This window comes from Scedosporium apiospermum, assembly GCF_000732125.1.
Source record: "Scedosporium apiospermum strain IHEM 14462 chromosome Unknown SEQ_SAPIO_0103, whole genome shotgun sequence".
Classification (NCBI taxonomy): Eukaryota; Fungi; Ascomycota; class Sordariomycetes; order Microascales; family Microascaceae; genus Scedosporium; species Scedosporium apiospermum.
The window spans coordinates 111089-128847 of record NW_015971804.1 but is presented as its reverse complement, the minus strand read 5'-3'; the positions used below and the strand labels follow the sequence as shown (position 1 = coordinate 128847).

The following is a 17759-nucleotide window of genomic DNA, read 5'->3' as shown; positions in this document are numbered from 1 at the left end:
CGTAACAAATAGCCAAAGACCCCTTTCAACAATTAGCCCGCTACCTCTGTCTTATTATTTTGGAAGTCAGGAAGATCATGAAAAGTGGATCGGTGGAGTCTCCTAGGGGGGGTGCATGAGAATCCTCGCCGGAGTAATATTCTAGAATAGAGTAGGCGTGACCGTCGATGCAATGCCCGTGAGACTCGCCAAGGCAATAAGAACAAGGCAGAGTGGCCCCTGATAAACAGAGGATACCTCGCCCCTGGGAGAACAACGTAATAGGCTGCACGCTCGCGGCCCGAATTATTTATTTCCAGCGAAAGACAGTTGAAGAAAAAGGCTGAGTGAAAATGGGAGAGAGTCTGGAGTAGCACAAGACACACCTCTTGTAGATATCCCTTGAGATGACTTATTTTGACACGGGCAGCCTCCTTTGAAGAGTCTCTCTGCTCTCTCTCTCTGTCCGCTCGACGATACCGACACGAATGCTTATTATTTAAATTAAAATCTAATTAATTATGAGGGATGGACGTCACGAAATTCCGGGCCAACATCGTGGCCGAGCTCACATTGGAAGGAAGAGTGAAGATTCCTCTGACGGCAAACTGCTGGCGGCGCCAGAGTTTAACCGTCGATCACAGGACAGGCGAGACGGCAACAGACGACAGTGGCAGGGTGTGGGAAGAGTTTGGTAGGTATTCATTGACCACTCGTTTTACATTCGCAAAATCCTAACGCTGGAATAGATTGACCGCATTAATAGATGAGTGTCAGCGTCAGTCAAGTAAAGAAATACACATGGCTCGCACGTCGTTTATTGAAACTGTTCAGTTAAGAGTAAGTACTCTCTGAGTCGAAAACACTTCATCATGACTCAGAAGCCTACGCCGGCAGATGATGATACATTTCGCACTATTACTTGGTGAATGTAACCCCGCACACCTCCTTTGACCTAACCACAGCTAGAAAAGGAGGGGCAGGAATAGCTCGACTCTTGGATTTGTATTTCAAATCAAAACTCCTTCACCACGGCGGCTGCAATCATGGAACACCCGGTAGTCCACCTCTTGAAGTCGCTCATGTCCATTGTGAGCACTAGCGAGCTCGAGCACGACATCGGCGTCTTTCTGGAACAACATCTCCAATCCCTAGGCTACACCGTCGAACGAATCCCCATCGCACCAAGTTCCACTCGTCACAATGTCTACGCATACCTCGGCTCCTCCCGCAAGACACGCGTGCTTCTCACGGCTCACATGGACACGGTGCCGCCGCGTATCCCGCTGACGGTTGACGGCGGTGTCATCCGTGGGAGGGGTTCTTCTGATGATCTGGGCCCGTTGGCGGCGCAAATCGTGGCTGCGGAGGAGCTGAGAAGGGAGGGAAAGGTCCGGGATGAGGGAGATATTGGATTACTGTTTGTCGTTGGTGAGGAGAATGGCGGGCATGGCATGGTCGCTGCCAATGATATGGGACTGACCTGGGAATCCGGCATCTTTGCCGAACCAACCGAGAGCAAGCTTGCGAAGGGGCATAAGGGACAGGTGGCGTTCGAAGTCATCGCCGAAGGCATTGCCTGGTGAGTCAACCCTCGATGCAAATTATTCATGTCATGAACAACGGGGTTAATGGCGGATTCCCCACCGACTAGTCATTCGGGATACCCTCATCTTGGCAAAAGTGCGACCTCTACGCTTCTCGCCGTCCTCAACGACCTCTCCGCAGCAAGCTGGCCGGAATCAGATCTCCTAGGCCCTTCGACATTCAATATCGGAACTCTCGAGGGCGGAGAGAAACATAACATCGTCGCTCCATCAGCCAAAGCACTCTGCGAAGTGCGCATGGTCACTGACCTCCCAGGTATCAAATCAAAAATTGCGGAAATAGTCTCGAAACACCCCGATGTGGAGCTGAAATTTGTCTTTGAGTACCCCGAGGCCCTCTTGGAATGGGAGATCGATGGCTTTGATGCAGCTCCGGTGGCTTTTGGAACGGACATTCCTCGACTCAAGGATGAGTATTGTAACAAGAGGGTCTTGTACGGACCGGGGTCAATTCTGGTAGCACATGGGCCAGATGAGTACATCCGCGTCTCGGAGTTGATTGACAGCATCTCTGGATACAAAAGGCTGGTTCTCCACTTCCTCCAGTGACGGATCCGAAGCCAACACATCGTTCTCGAAGCATATATTAAATAAAATCAGGGTCAGGCCTCTCGAATATTGTATAATACCACCCACTCCACACTTACTTATACACAAACCGTACAAAAGTAATGCCCTGGGTAGAGTGCCGTGAAGGATTCTCTATGCGAAGTGGGAGAGCGTGGCTGCCCATTCTATCTTTTCCGACATCAACGGTGAAAACGCGCAATAAGTTTGAACAGCTGCGCTTACCAATGTGCATTTGCATGCGTTGCATTGAGCAGCACGCATGAATTTTCCTCGTTATAGTTACGTATTATGCAGAGCCTGACTACCCCTGAATGGTGACAATATATGCCTTGATCGTGCACGGAGGGCCGGGAAACTAGGCGCTCTCTACTATGAACTAGACTATTGGACGAAGGAAAGACCTAACAGCCGTTCCTTAGACCCAGCTTTCAACCTAAGTACTCTATCATGTGTACACTTAGACCTAAAACACAGGCCTCTGGCTCCGTAGGTGTCATCAAGCATCTCGTATTCAACAATGGGCGGGCCGAAGACTCGGCTAACAGCCAGGAGTCTATTGTCGAGACGTGCCGTCACCCGCTCCAAATCCGGCCCGCCTCCTTCCAACAGGGCGGATGCCACACGGAGATGCCCACAACAAAATTGAGGCTTGGTTGGCCTGTCACTGGTTACCCCGCTCCGAGCCAAGCAGTGTGGAAGCGAAGGCTCTCGTCGCGCGAATCACCGAGAGTATTAACCCGCCAATAACTCGGTAGGCGGCAGAAAAAAATGAGCGGTCTGCGCGAGACAATGGATGGATGCCAGCTGGTTAAGCCATGATGTAAGGCGTCCCGGATGCCTACAGCTCGAGGCGGTCCCAACAGCATCTTGATGACCATCAGTAGATTAGATGCTTGTACATGAATCTCGCCTCATTGTTTCGCTCGCGATCTACGATGCGCGAGCCACAGTAGCATTTTTTGGGCTACGTGGTCTCAGACAGTCGATATTGTTCCACTTGTGTGTATGCAGGTGTGGGTGGTTGGCAATGATAAACAGCGACACTCATTAGTTGCTAGTGCGTAAAGATACCTAAGATTAGACGATAGCTTTCTATCTCCTCAGCCTCCCGCTGTTTTCAGTGCGACACACCGACGGCCTGCGAGGAGACTAACACGAAAGCGTCCGCGCGCTGAAAGTAGGAAAAGCTGGACTGCGAGATTGGTAGTTGAGCATATAAACCAGGTGCCACCTCAGATCTCTCAGACCTGACGTACTAGAAACTCATCCATCCGATACTCTTCCCCAATTCACGTCATTCTCTAACGCAAACACAATTCTCTACGTACCCCCACCAGCACCCATGAACGTTCATTCACGAAAACGCGGAAGATACGGAGATATTTCTCCAGATGATGGAAGCCGCGGAACATCTGTTCCACGTCAAAGAAGTGGCGGAAAACGTCGCCAATGATTTGAAAACCCTGAGAAAACGGGACCGCGATAGCGTCGCCATAATCGAGCGCTTCACCGAGGACAACCATACCCTAACCCAGCAGAACAAGGACCTCGCTGTTCAGAAGCAGAAGCTCCAAGCGGACATAGATCACCTCCTGAATGAGCTTGCTGAAACCAAAAGAGCTCTAAAGGAGAGTGAGCGGGTCGCCAACGAGGACAAGAAAAAGCTTTAGCAAGAATCTGCTAGGTGCAGTTCATCATTGCCTCCGCTCTGACACAACACATATTCCGGCCCGCCGATAGAGACGATGCCTTCGCCAAGATCACGTCCGCGGTGGCTTCAAAAAGGCCGGACCTGGAATCGTTTCACACGTCGTCCTACCTCATGGTAGTTGAGCAGGTACCTGGTTAAAAACATGGCATAATCGAGAGAGCTGTCAAGGGAGCCGTCAACGAGATCGTGGAAGTGGTTGGTTCTGTAATACCCTCAAACAAGATGGCAGACCAATGTGACCCCATGGGCTTGACCCCGAAGCAGCCCAACATTGAGTTCTTCTCCACCGAGTACTATAGCGGGCCGAAGCAGTTCGACAAGTTCCCCGGTGACAGCCAGCACGCTTTTAATATCATTGCTGAGCTATTCACACCCAAGTCGCAAGATACTATTACTCTCCGCAGTGCAAACCCCACAGATGCTCCCATTGTCAACTACTGTCACGCGTTCTGGCTTTATAGGGCTTGATAATCCTACATTGGTTAACTCCTCTGCAGGCACACCTTTTGGTCTAGCGGTCAAGCGCCTAGCCATTCGCGTAACATGCAAAATGGAGAAAGTAAAACGACGAGTGAATAGGATTCCATGAAGAAGTCCCTTGTGGTGAAATTCGAACTGGACCCCGAAACTGATCCTTCAAGGCATTCCTGCGGGTGAAGAGTTGCGAATCAGGAATCGACCATGAAGTTGCCCCTTTGCGCAACGGGCCTGCATGTGTCATGAAATCGTCGCGTGCCCGTGGTACCCGCGTTCAACGACAACAATCTAATCTATCAATTCATCTCCCCTGTTATAACGCGAAGAAGCTCGCGTATGCGTCAACCGCACCTCGGCCCCGTCTCCGCCAGATTGCGCTAGGCGTTCCGGCGAGCCCGCCAATCACGACACAAACGACGAAGCTCATTCCAGCATCAAAGAACGGGCGGGAATAGAGAATCGGTTTGGACTCGTTTTGCGCCATGAGATCTCCTAGAGGCACGCGCGGCCGCCCCTTTCGAGAGCTTGCTTCAAGCGCTTGTCGTGTTCCCGACCAGAGTCAATTTGACGTTGACTGGAGGGAAAAATTGCACCGCAAGCCGAAATTTTTTCAGTTCTCTACGAGTAGAGCCAAACATTACAGCAAGGACTACCCCCATGAAGATTGCTGTCACGGTTTCCCACTCTCAGTGTAGATTTTTTTTTTGCTTTTTCCTGCCTCGTGTTCCATTTTTGTGTTTTAATGGTTCTGCTTCCTGGCCACGGAGTTTATAGCGAAGGGTTGAGAGTACTATGGTCTTGCAAGAAGATATTGACAGGGCAGCGCGCTTAACGCCCGGAGATAGACCCCAAATTCACTCCCGGAATTAACTTTGTATGTGTGGTGGCAGTCTGGCAGAAAACGCCGACTCTCAGCCAAAAGTATTAGTAATCGCATTCCAAAAATTGATTGATAAGTGGCAGAAAGGGTCTGTTGTGTGGGGGGTCAGGTGACCTGCCAATGAGGAAGGGAAGATGCAGCTGATCAAGGGTCAGCTGATCCTCGACGACTCGTACACGACTGCTTGGTACTGTACGGTCTCCACCTACGGAGCACTAGCATCATTCTCCTATGTATAATTTGACGACAATCCTTCTACCGTATCTGTTATATACCTCACCCTTACTTACTTTTAGATAAGACAAACTAGACACAGGGCCACTATTATGGACCAGCATTTGGAACACGTGCGCGATTGAGCACATCTACAGGAAGATATTAGTCCGATCACCAGAAACACACATCCTCATAACTTTATTGCGCAACATTGGTTGGTATTGAATACCCTGGCCAGGGGTTCATCGACTAAGTAAGGTTAAGTGAAGGTACGAAGACAAAGAGCTTCCATCAACAATCGTGCAGCATGTCTCCTCGGCTAGGACCCGACGTTCCCTAACTGCGGCAGTGCGTGGAACACTAAGACGGACGCTATAGCGACGCGTCGAGAGAAAGACGAACAGGCGTCGGAAGGAAGGGGGGCTTATTGACGAATGGCGACACTGCAAAGCTACATTTAGTGAGTGAATCCCTTTCATGACAGATCCAGACTTACTGACATAGATTCCCATTCTCCCCTCCTCTCCCTCTGATATGGTTGAACATATCACTAGGCCCTGATGCGGCGAAGATTGTGGTGATCATCGCAGTGGTAGGCATCGATGGTCCCCGGGCTACCAGGGCACTTTGCGTCACCACTGGCATGAAGATGGCATTCGTCTGCCACAAGGTCAAAGAAGTCATCGACGCCCTCGTCATCAGCGTCGCAGCAGATCCAGCAGGGGTCGGTCGCATTTTGAGTGCAAGCACCAGGGTGGGCGGTTTCCAGCGAGGCGAAGATGGCGTTGCATTCTGTGACATCGGCAACGATATCCCTGGCTGCTGTTACCTGACCGGCCAGGAGGGCGGTGACACCGAGAGTGAAGGCGGAGAAAAGCATTTTCAGATGGCTTAACAGAGGAGAATGGGAGTTGGGAGATTCAGGAAGATCTGTGCGAGACTGCTGATGGTGAGCGCTTGAGGACACACAAGACAGGACAAAACAAAGCAGGATATTTGCTTGACTTTATACTCGGACTCTTGAGAACTTCTCCCCTAGATAGATCGGATTCGCCTATTCGCCGATATCAGACTCGCCTCTCTAGCGCATCCCACGCCGTCGTCGTCTACTGCAGTATTCTTCCGAAGGAGCACAGGCTCCGCACATGAGTCTTTAACGTAACGGGAATGATCATATTCATCTGGTCTCCTAGCCATGAAAAGCCAAAAAAGCGCGCCATTCTGGATTTCTCGCGATGTTTTACTGGAGGTTGAAGACGTCCACGTCCACATGCAGTGCCAAGGCCGGGCCTCTCATGCATGCACCCGGGCCACCATGAAGAATTTCGACAAACTAATCAGATGCGGGATAATGGCTAGTGGACAATGCCGAAGACATGTCCGGAACCCTGATGGTTCGCAGAGAATCCTAGCGTTGGCTTGAAGGTAGTGTTCAGCATGTATAAGCAGATTCAACACCTGAAGACCTATGGTCGCTTGTTTGAGACGAAATGGAAGATGAAGATCTGGGGTACGGGTATCCTACATGACATAATGAAAGGCCGTCCAAAACCATGGCGGGAAGGGGGAAAGGGGGAATTCTCGGGAGGATCCGCGAGGATGGGACGAAAGACGACGGGAATCTGGGCAGTTGATCAGGGGACAAGAGCAGATAATCCCTCTGAGAGTCTGATCTCCTGGTGATGTCCCAATGACTGCCAAGACGTAACCGCTCGCCCACGCCTGTGACTGCATGTGCGCGCGTGGGGTTCGCCCTGGGGCGGAACGAGATACGAGCAGCAGTTCCGCTCCGTATGTCGAGAAGCGTCTGGACCCCATGCCAAGATGGCCTGGTCTGGAAAGTAAATGAACATCGTCCGCACATTGCACAAGATTGCGTTACACTTTGCCTTCTTCCCCCATGCCAAGATGTGACGTTCCAAGGAGTTATCAATGGTTTTCAATAGTTTGGCCAATTTCAGGCGTGAACTTGCAGAACCACCAATAAGGTTGCTCGTACAACGTGGGATTGACCCCTGGGAGTCGGCCATCAAGGTCGCTGCGCTTGAGTGCATTAAGCTCAAGTGAGAAATGAGATCCTCTTGGCATGGAAAACGCATGCTAGTTACGCTTGTGAAAAGCCATATATAGCGTTGGATGCAGCTCGACACCATCCCACTTTAAAAAGTGCAGGTTCCAATCATCTTGCTCACCACCTCATCCCAGATCTCCCGCCTGCAAGCTCACACGTGGTGAAGATGTTACCTCTCTCGTCTCTGGTTGCCTTTGTGGGCATTTTCCAATACCTGGCCTCCGCCTTGCCTCAGGGCGAAGTAGGCACTACTGCAGGATGCGTGTAAGTGGTTCATCGTCACCTTACGCTTTATCTCCCATCCTCCCGAGGTGACTAGAGACCTAGCTGACATGGTGTAAAATAAACAATGCAGCCCGACCAGCACGACCATCTACAGGATTGACGCGTCAATCACGCCTTATACACCTTGGAGGAGTTCCATGAACGCTAAATACTCCACCCCTGGCGTCGTCTGGTCCGGATATTCGGTTGCATATTTCTCGACTGTTCTGATTATCGGGACCCGGACGTCTATCATCACGCAATGGTACGACTCGAACGCGATCACGTCCGAGGGTTATAACATCCTCACCGAAGTCGTCCCCACTACTTCTTGCCCTATTACCACCACCACGACTAGTACTTCGCCGACGCTCCCGCCGTCGCCTACCACCGCAAATTGCAGCCCTCACATTGATCACTGTAAGACCCATCATGATACAGGCTGGACTTCGAACAGGAGCACGTACTAACAGGATGCAAGGGCACTGCGAGCCATGGCCCACCACCACCGATTCCGCAACGACTACTTCGCCGACGCTACCGCCGTCGCCGACTACAGCGAACTGCAGTCCACACGACGATCACTGTAAGACCCAGCAGCGTAAGAGTTTGACTTCGAGCACGTACTGACAGAGTGAAAAGGGCATTGCGAGCCATGGCCTACTACTACCACTACCACCGATCCGGTGCTACCCCCGTCGCCAACAAATTCAATCTGTACTCCGCACAACGATCATTGTGAGTTTCTGAAAAAAATAGAAAGCCTATTTCAAAAGAATATTTATTCTAACGAGTTTTCAAGGGCACTGTGACCCGTTGCCTACAACTACCGGCAGTGATGACCCGGGGACGACCGACGACTGTGAGCCGGAACCAACCAACTCTCCTTGTGACGATTGTGAACCAGTGCCTACCCCGTTGCCAACGGGACCTGGTGGCCCTAACCCCTCCGATGTACCGCAGCCAGTTGAGCCCCCTCCGGGCAGCGGTTCAGGCAGTGGCTCAGGTTCCAACCCTCCTCCCGCTGATGGCACAGATAGCCCGAGCCCCACTGATCTCGTGACTGCCGGTGCCGGTAGAACTGTTAGCCAAGGGGTTTCCCTTGTGCTAGCAGCTGGGATTGCTTCTCTTCTCTTAAGCTCCGGTGTAGCCAGTTCTTAAATACTATAGCAATTGCGGGGTAAGGTCATCATCTTAAACTCCTCGCGACCTTGGCCGGGCTCTTTTATTGTACCTATATTCTCTTCTCTATAGTTCTACTTTTACTATTTTTACTATTTTTAAATAATATTATATAATATCTATTCTTTTATCTTTAGATTATAATATAAAGTTTTTACCTTCTTAAAGTTTAATAATATAAGGTTTTTTTTTATATTTTATAATAAATTAACTTTATTTTAAATATTTTATAGTAATTAAATATAATATTGTGACGGGGAAAAAGGTGACGGCGGTGGAAGTGGTGACGTTCTCATGGGCCCGCAAGAATGGGGCGGAAAAACATTATTCCTTACCATGGGCCATGACCATGGTCATTTCTTTTCTTTCCCTTCCTCCTGAGGAGGAAGAACAAGTTCTTCAACAAGTTTCTTAAGTTCTTCAAGTATTCCAGTCATCAGTCCTTCTTTCAATTGACTTCTTTATTATTACTTTCATGGATCGTCTTGTGTGGTGACTCCAGACAGTTCTTCTATTGTTTTGTGTGTCTAAGTGTCCCCTATTTGACATTTACATGATCCTTTGGCTTCCCCCTATTTGGAAGCCTCCTTTGGTTGTGATACGGCCCTATTCCCGTTGATCAACCATTCCGACGTCCATTTCCATTCCTGCAGGCTGAACTGCAGCACTTCTTGCAGCAACCATTCTTGACCATTTGACCACTTATTCCGTGTTTCTTGTTTTGTTCTTGTGGTGTGCGGGCAGGCTGCACTGCTCCGTCTCACTATGTTTTAACATTGTCTCCGGGCCGTCTTCAATAATAAGATGAGATCCCTCCTCCAGCCCCCCTAGTGAGCCCTTATTCCGTGAGCTCCCGCTCTTGCTCTTGTCCGGGAATGATAAGATGGTGGGCATAGAATGGAACTTATCCCAGTACGTAGGTCTTGCACGCAAAGCCCGCCTCTAGCAAATCGAAATTTCCTGAACCGGTCCCCGTTCTTGCCAATCCAGATTCCTCTTGTCACCGCACCCGATCGGCTCACTTTGAATAGTACCCTTGTCGCTGGCGATATATGCCGGTCCGACTAGTTTCCATCGCCCATCTTGAGACTTGCGTATAACAAGCAACGTCCAAGCTCCAGCAATAGCACAACATAGATCCCCTTCTTCAACAATACCAGGAGCAATACCGAAGTGGCCTCGGTCGGTCTGAATCACTCTCCGTGTATGGCCGTACGCACGAACCCAGGAGTGGAACATCGGTGTGTCACCCTCTTCGGCCTCGTTCTTGAAGCGATTTTCTACCGAACTCTTCCGAGGAGTGTCCGCTTCAATAAGACGGAGTATGTATGCCGCCCTGTCCGCTTCCCATACTTTTCTGCTGGCTGGTTGGAGCCCCCCCACGAGGGCGCACGCAAACGCCAGGACAGCTGGCATGACTTCGTCTAGGTAAGGAGGCCTGATGCCCGTGTTTGCCAGATCACGCATGATTGCGACGATATTGCTGAGCCCCGTCTTTACCCAATCAATTTCACTGGAGACAAACTTGATGGATCCAACGACGATGCCGCGAACGCGGAGGACACCCCCGTGAGCACGTGCGAGGACAGGCCCGGGGATCTGATGCGAAAATGGTGGCAAGTTCTCCAGTGCCACCCGCCTGTCCCATCTCGGGACCCAGGTGGGATAGTCATTTGAGAATGTCGTCTCGTCGTGGTCAACCAAGTACAAAATGCCTAGGTCCTTTCGGGAGTTGATATATTCGGTAGCAAAATCACAGTAAACATCCAGATACGCCTTCGTGTAGTCCGGTTGTAGGGTGGACGGCATATGTCCTGGAGCAGCCAGTGACATAAACGCATAAATCCTGTCCCGCTGATCCGTAAGCTTGAGTGGCCGTGCAACATCCATCACGCCAGGGAACCATTCGCTGGGCTTCTCTGGAAGTAAAGGCATGGCTTCCTTGGGATACCGAAGACCGTACTGCGTCCTATGCATCGTCAACAGCGTGAGGGCGTGTCTAGCATAAATCTCCGCCGCCCTCGTGTTCATCCATAGATACGACCTCACTATCTCCAACCACCCAATATCACGCCCGCTCCAGAGCAGCCTGGGGGAGCGACCAAGCCAGACCTCTTGGACGACCCAACCACGCTCAAACCATGGCTGGTCAAACAAGACGCGCATTGCGTGCCATCTTTCATCGGTCAATAAAGGGTCGTCTGGGTCCGGGAACGGGAAGGTATCCCAAGTAATTTCGATATTCTCAAGGGTCCGTAACACCATGGCGCTAACGTCGGATACCAACCCAGACACCGCTTCGGCTTCCTCTTCGTAATCCGGATCAGATCCTAAGCAGACTAGCACACGGTCGGCGCGTGCATAGAGCGCACCCATTAATGCGACTTGATGGCCCTTCTCAACATTATCGTCCTGGTTTATGCAGATGCCATCTGCCCATAGCGTGAGGGGTTCTGTCGAATGCCGCACCTGAAGGAGTGCTACGCGGAGATTTTCGGTGATGGCCATTCCCATTTCGTTGCAGGAAATCATGTGGCGCTTTTCGGGGCTACCCCAGACATAAGATATCGCTGCAAAGAACGGCATCTTCGCTAAGGGAGATACATGCAGACTGCATTTTATAGCCGAGTCCCCCTGCCCCGGTTCCAGGACAATATATCGGATGGAGCCGTCGCGTGGGAGTGGTTGATACAAATATGAGTTGGGGGGAACATGTTCCACCTTACGCGTATCATCCAACTCCATGGTGAGCGTTGGTATTGGGATTCCTTGGGGTGATGTTGGACGTGACGTTGCCCCGCAGAAAACGACGGACAGGTCAGAATTCGCGCATAGGCGCCGAGAGTAGGCTTCAAGTGAGGTCAGCCAATCGCCCAGAGCTGTATGGGATGAACATACATTTTGTGGCAGTGACGGAAAGGCCCAAGTATCATACTAGCGTGTGTGTGTGCGTGTGTGAGGTGATTTTACGCCATGTGAGGCTCACCGGCGCAGCTGGTCCGTGATCTCTATGGGGACATGAGGCGGTGGGCAGAACTGTGGTCCCATGTATCTATGGACGTAGCGTACAGTACCAAGTGGCACCGTATCTACTAATTATATACATGGGTCCTGGCGTTGCGCCACTGTGCTGTCTAAATGTACAAAAGAAATCCCCCAAGTGAAATGAGTGTCCAGCTTCCCCATCCCCTTCTTCCCCTCCCGCTTGGCTGCTGTTCGGGGTCTCCGGGCATGTTCTGTCAAAGAAGCCCGTCGCTCTCCCCCTCCCCAAAGCCCAGAAGGCTTTAGTATCATACTAGCCTTAAATTCAATCTATTTGACTTACTGGTTTCCCCTTTCCTCTATAATTTATGCTCCCTTACCTTCTTAGATTAATGAGAACCTTCCCTCTATACTTCTATACATGTTGGAAATGAAAGTTCAACTCTTCCGCTTTTTATGAGGCATGCGAACCGACCAATATAGGGCCAACGCAGCAGCGATATTGACCACAATGTAGACCATGCCGATTCCAAAGTCCCTCCACCGATTCTCGAAGTTGGAGCTGATTCCTGCTAAGAATGTGTTTGTGTGGGCAAGGGGGCAGTACTTGCAGTCCGAAGTGGCGTCCGCGTTCAAGACCTGACCGTCGAATGCCGTGGCGTAGGACGATAGGAACTGGCCACAGGTCTGGTTATCCGGCGGGTTAACTGTGACGATTTCGTTTGGCGCGCAAGTGACGTCTGCATTCGCCAAGCCCGTCGACATGACAGCCGATATCCAGTAGGTGAACGGAGACACGCGGTACATGAAGATCCAGAAACCAGGAAGGGTAGACGGGCCCGCCAACACACCACAAAACAGCAAACACATCATGAAGAGAACGTTGGCAAGATTTCCTCCTGCTTCAGCCGTGTCCGTGAAGGAGATGCAAGCGTGGGCAAAGGTGGATGTAAAGATGAGGAACTGCCAGAAGAGAAGCCAAGTTAGGCCACCACGCTCGGCCTCGGCACCGGTCACAGCCGCATTTTTCTGGAACCCAACAGGGTAGTACAGGCAAACGAACATGACCACGGAAAGCAGTGTGTTCCATGGGAACTCGGCAATGATCTGAGACAGCATAAAGACCTTCCAGCTGTAAGTCTTCGAGGGCCTTTCGCGCACTTCATAAAGGGACCGCTGGGTGACAAAGTGCGGCATCTGCTGCTGGACAAGTTGACCAAAGACGCTGAGAATCTGGAAGATGGCAAACATCTGATTCTGAAGTCCCTGGATGCTTAGGGGCGCATTAAGGAAGACGAGACCGATGAAGAGCGACACAGATATTCCCAAAGTGAACTTGGAATAGATGTATGACGGGGTTCTCCACATCTGCTGGAACACGCGACGGGTAACAACCAGGAGCTGGGTCCAAAGGGGGGCAGCAAACTCGCGGTAAGAACTGAGATCCCGCTCTTCTGGGCTGGTAGGGCCCGACGCGCCATCGCGGAGCCTTTGAAGCTCGGCTTGAACTGCCTGGTACTCGGAGCTTTCGCGCCATGCTTGATGCCAATCGATCTCGGTGGAGCTGCCTGGAGCGGCGCCAATAACTTCCAGCATCCACTCAGCAGGATTCTCACCTGGTTGGCACGCATGCGCTCCGTGTCGCTCGAAGTAAGAATTGAGGATATGAGAGTTTTCGCCAATGTCGCCAAAGTAAACAGTTTTTCCACCCTTGGCTAGGAACAGGAGTCGATCGAAACGTTGGAAAAGCATAGCAGACGGCTGGTGGATGGTACACAAGATGGATTGGCCAGCTTTAGCCAACTTCTCCAGAAGATCAAGAATAGCCCAAGAGGTTTGCGAGTCGAGACCGGAAGTAGGCTCATCGACAAACAAGAGGAGCGGAGGCTTTGCTGCGAGCTCAACTCCGATTGTGAGCCTCTTTCGCTGCTCAACATTTAAACCTTCGCCCAAAACTCCTACCACAGCCTCGGAATACTCCTGCATATCAAGAAGTTTAATCACTTCATCTACGTACGCCAGCTTTTCGGCCATGGGCGTACTAGCAGGTTGCCGAAGTAGGGCGCTGAACTCCAGGGCCTCGCGTACAGTTGAGGTTTCAAGGTGGAGGTCTTGCTGTTGAACGTAGCCTGTCTTGCGTTGGAAAGACGCATCTCGAATCTTTCCATCCACCAGCATCTCACCCGTAATAACACCCATCGAAATACGGTCAGCTAGGCAATCAAGAAGAGTCGTTTTGCCAGCGCCAGATACGCCCATCAGAGCCGTTAGCGTTCCAGGTTTTACCCAGCCGTCAACATTATCCAGGATCCGCCTAGGCTCTCCCTTAATCTTAATGTCGTAACAAACGTTGCTCCAATGGAACACGCTGGTAGATGCTTGGATGAAGCCGTCTTCGCTGCCGCTTTGATTTCCCGACTTCTTCTCGGCAACAACGCTCGGTCCGGAAGATGACATTTCGATATCCCCCTTTTCAGTCGGAACCGATGGCATATGGTTGCGTCGGAAAACGAGAACCTCGCCCTTCGATTTCTTAGCTGAAATGTATTCGGTGGCGATAAAGTAGACCAAGTGATTGAAAACGGCGAAGGCGATAATGATGCCCACGTTCCGCCATTTATGGCTGCGCTCGTAGCTGTACAAGGTTTTTATGTACACATCACCATCCACGAAGGACTGGCCAGCAACGGAGCCTGCTGTCGTACAGACGCGGTTTTCGGGCGATACGTTCTCATAACCAGCGGCGAGCGGGCTTGGCACAAAGACATTGCACTCGAATTGGCGGCCGGTGAACTCGTTTATCATCAGTGCTTCGAATCCATACGCGACTGGGTCGAGGTAGTTAATCCATCGACACCAATCGAGCATGTAGTCGACGGGAATGACGAAACCCGTGAAGATGACGAGAGCGAGGATCAGGACGGAGGCGGGCACCATGGCCTGGGATAAGGTCCGGGACAACGAAGCGCTGCGAGGGACATACATGTTAGCCAGGTTCCTCTCCTTCCTCAACATTTGGGTCACCCGGTACTCACATTGATCTGAAAATACCTGACATGGAAAGTACCATGATAAAAGAGACTAATAAATAAAAGAAAAAGGGCCCCGGCTCCCGCCTGAGATGCGTCATGAAGTATAAAATCAGGTTCGTAGAGATGCTGTTGGCTATCTTGTACGGCATGTCTACGAGAACAGACGAGAACGCCTCAGCAGAAGGGTGATAGAAACCGTAGCGATGATGCTTTTCAACAATGGGCCGCTGGGAGTACTGCGTCAAGATTTCGAGTGCACTGGAGAAAGCGTTGGTGAGAATGGCGACAAACAACACTGCTCCGCGCTGGAAGAAGCTCCCAGTAGTATTGTCCATGTCGTAGAAGAGCGACGATATGATGAGCATGCTGGCAGAGTTGGCGATGAGGGCAAATATGGTCAAACCTGGCGCACCAATAAGTCGCCTCCAACCTCGCCATAGACATATTTTGATTTGCTGGGCATAAGAGAGTGTAAAAGGGGAGCCGACCCGCTGGCCCTTAGCTTGGGTTAGCTGCTTCTGGGCACGGAAGGCGTCAGCGTCTGGTCCGCCTATTGGGTGACTGCTGTTGTATTCCTCAATCTCGGCTTGCAAGATCTGGAACTGGCTGCTTTCTCTCCATCGGGCAGCGAATTCGTCTGGCGTACGAGGGACGCGGTTTTCCCATCCAGAACGGACAACACGCTCTGACGGTGCAGTCATCGAGGTCAGAAAATCCGGCGTCGTTTGGCGGGCAGGGCAGTCAAAACCAAGGCTGATAAAATATTCCCTAGCACTTTCTGCAGGGCCAAAGAAAATCTGCCTTCCTTCATATAGGACGAGAGCCTTGTCGAACAGGTCGTATGCACTTTGGGGAGCTTGATAAATAGAGACGGCAGAGGTTTGGCCGAAGAGGTCAGCCTGCAGCCTGAGAGTCTTGCAGAATTCGATCGCGTTTGCCGAGTCTAGTCCACGGGTGGAATTATCCCAACACTGCAAGGGCGCGTTGGAAAGGGTTGCCTCAGCAATAGTCACACGCTTTCTCTCGCCACCCGATACACCCCGAATATAATTATCGCCGACGCGGGTATTCACTGTGTGGCTGATGCCATACATGGCCATGACGACGTCGCGGAAATGGTCGGAGAACTGCTCGGATGTGACGCCGGGAGGCAGGACCCGGGGACACCGAGCACGTGCGGCGAAGGTCAAGGTCTCCCCGACGGTGAGCATGGGGAAGTGCACATCAACCTCGGCAGTGTATATGGCCTCACCGCTATGGTGAGAGTGGAACTCTTTCGCGTCGATTCCGTGATAGTTGAAGGAGGTGGACCCGTCGAGGTAGATGCCGTTCGTCTCGCCGGCAACGGATTTGAGGAATGTCGTGCAGCCAGCACCGGGAGGGCCCAGAACCACGAGCATCTCGCCGGGCTTGACGACGCCGTCAAGGCCCCGCAGGATGTCGATGCGTCGCTTGCCACCCGACTTTGTCAACACCGAGCGGGCGACATTAGGGACCTCGTTCCAGATGTTGCCAACATCCTTCTGATAGTCAGTGGCCGATCCGAAACCGAAGACGTTCATGTTCTTGAAGGAGAATCCACTTCGGCGATATCCTGAGCCCTGGTGCGTGGTTAGGCTCGCGATGCTTCTGGCCCAGGCGCGGGCGCTGAAATTGCCGCTGGAAGGGTTGAGTTCCGAATCTGCGGCCTGGCCCACCATGACGTCTTGGAGCTCGTATTGTTGGTCGGCCGCCGAGCGTTCAGTCGTGTATCGTCGAGCGAGATCCCGTACGACGGAGTGACGGCGCTCCATCTCGCTGTCGTCACCATCACCGTCGGCATCGCTCGTCGAGGCGTCGCAAGGTTCATCTCTACCGACAGCTTCGGAGGGACGAAGACCAGCGGCGCTGTCGACCCGCGTGTCTTCGCTCCCGTCGCGGGAATGTTGGCGGACACTCGCCATGGCTCTGTTGACGCCGGTTTAGTTCTCTCGCTGCAGTTCTAGCGTCCAGGGCTTTGCGAGGGGAATTCTGAAAAGAAAATGTCGTATCGTAGTTTTCTTCAGCACGAGTCAAAAGGCACGTGTACGACTTACCATCGATATTTTATTCTATTCTGACGGAATATATAGAGCTCCGGGGTATCCGAGGAAAACATCGACTCCTAGAGCAATAAGGGGTCTTGGGAGACCCTGGACCCCGACGGGTTATACTACTTCCCCGGCAGGTTTGCGACAGATTAGTCTTAAGGACCGGGGTACTTGATCGCCATTAGTACCGGATCTCTGGGCTGGCATTGGACCCTATGCGGGAACTTGCTAAGGGACCGGAATCCGAATACGGGAACGATTTCCCAGGAGGAAGCACGCCCCATGCTGTACTAGTATCATTGTCTAGTCTATGCAGGGTATGGCGCGTCGGGAAATAAGTACGACCCGAAGAGTGAGGCAAGATGGCGTAGATTGACACCGTGATCTTTCGGAAAGCCCGCGCAACCCTCGAAACGGTTTTCCGACTAGTCCACGTCAACTGTCTCTGGTGCTGCAGAGAGTTGCGTAGTGCTAAACGCTGATTTTACATGGTCCTTACAGCCGAACCTAAAATAGGCAGGGGCTAATTAATGACTCAGGGACTGGTAGAAAGTCGTTCCGTGGTGGACTGGCTAAAAACCCGGTTCCGAGTTGTCACGCACTTCATCCCGGGGTGTCGGGAAAAACGAGAGCCCGGATTTTCTTTTCCCAAGACCGCCAAGTCGCCACCGAAGTCTCACCAGAACCACCACCTGTCAAGACCAGAGAAAAAATACATT

The 17759-nt window shown here is 51.7% G+C and overlaps 3 protein-coding genes and 4 pseudogenes across 3 annotated transcripts; 4 read left to right on the top strand and 3 right to left on the bottom strand.

The window, feature by feature from the left end:
- Positions 1 to 1025: 1025 nt before the first annotated feature.
- SAPIO_CDS6421 (Peptidase M20 domain-containing protein) lies at positions 1026 to 2135 on the top strand (the record flags this gene model as incomplete). The annotated part of the gene is made up of 2 exons (XM_016788527.1): positions 1026 to 1561; positions 1634 to 2135. The coding sequence occupies 2 exons, from the start codon at positions 1026 to 1028 to the stop codon at positions 2133 to 2135; spliced, it is 1038 nt and encodes a 345-aa protein (XP_016641818.1).
- A 1412-nt stretch (positions 2136 to 3547) lies between these two features.
- On the top strand, positions 3548 to 3826 carry SAPIO_CDS6420 (annotated as a pseudogene; the record flags this gene model as incomplete).
- A 263-nt stretch (positions 3827 to 4089) lies between these two features.
- Positions 4090 to 4335, top strand: SAPIO_CDS6419 (annotated as a pseudogene; the record flags this gene model as incomplete).
- A 1655-nt stretch (positions 4336 to 5990) lies between these two features.
- SAPIO_CDS6418 lies at positions 5991 to 6320 on the bottom strand (annotated as a pseudogene; the record flags this gene model as incomplete).
- Positions 6321 to 7677: 1357 nt separating this feature from the next.
- Positions 7678 to 8936, top strand: SAPIO_CDS6417 (uncharacterized protein; the record flags this gene model as incomplete). The annotated part of the gene is made up of 5 exons (XM_016788526.1): positions 7678 to 7775; positions 7867 to 8195; positions 8268 to 8361; positions 8418 to 8513; positions 8612 to 8936. The coding sequence occupies 5 exons, from the start codon at positions 7678 to 7680 to the stop codon at positions 8934 to 8936; spliced, it is 942 nt and encodes a 313-aa protein (XP_016641817.1).
- Positions 8937 to 9899: 963 nt separating this feature from the next.
- SAPIO_CDS6416 lies at positions 9900 to 11543 on the bottom strand (annotated as a pseudogene; the record flags this gene model as incomplete).
- Positions 11544 to 12377: 834 nt separating this feature from the next.
- SAPIO_CDS6415 (ABC transporter CDR4) lies at positions 12378 to 16914 on the bottom strand (the record flags this gene model as incomplete). The annotated part of the gene is made up of 2 exons (XM_016788525.1): positions 12378 to 14907; positions 14975 to 16914. The coding sequence occupies 2 exons, from the start codon at positions 16912 to 16914 to the stop codon at positions 12378 to 12380; spliced, it is 4470 nt and encodes a 1489-aa protein (XP_016641816.1).
- Positions 16915 to 17759: the final 845 nt, after the last annotated feature.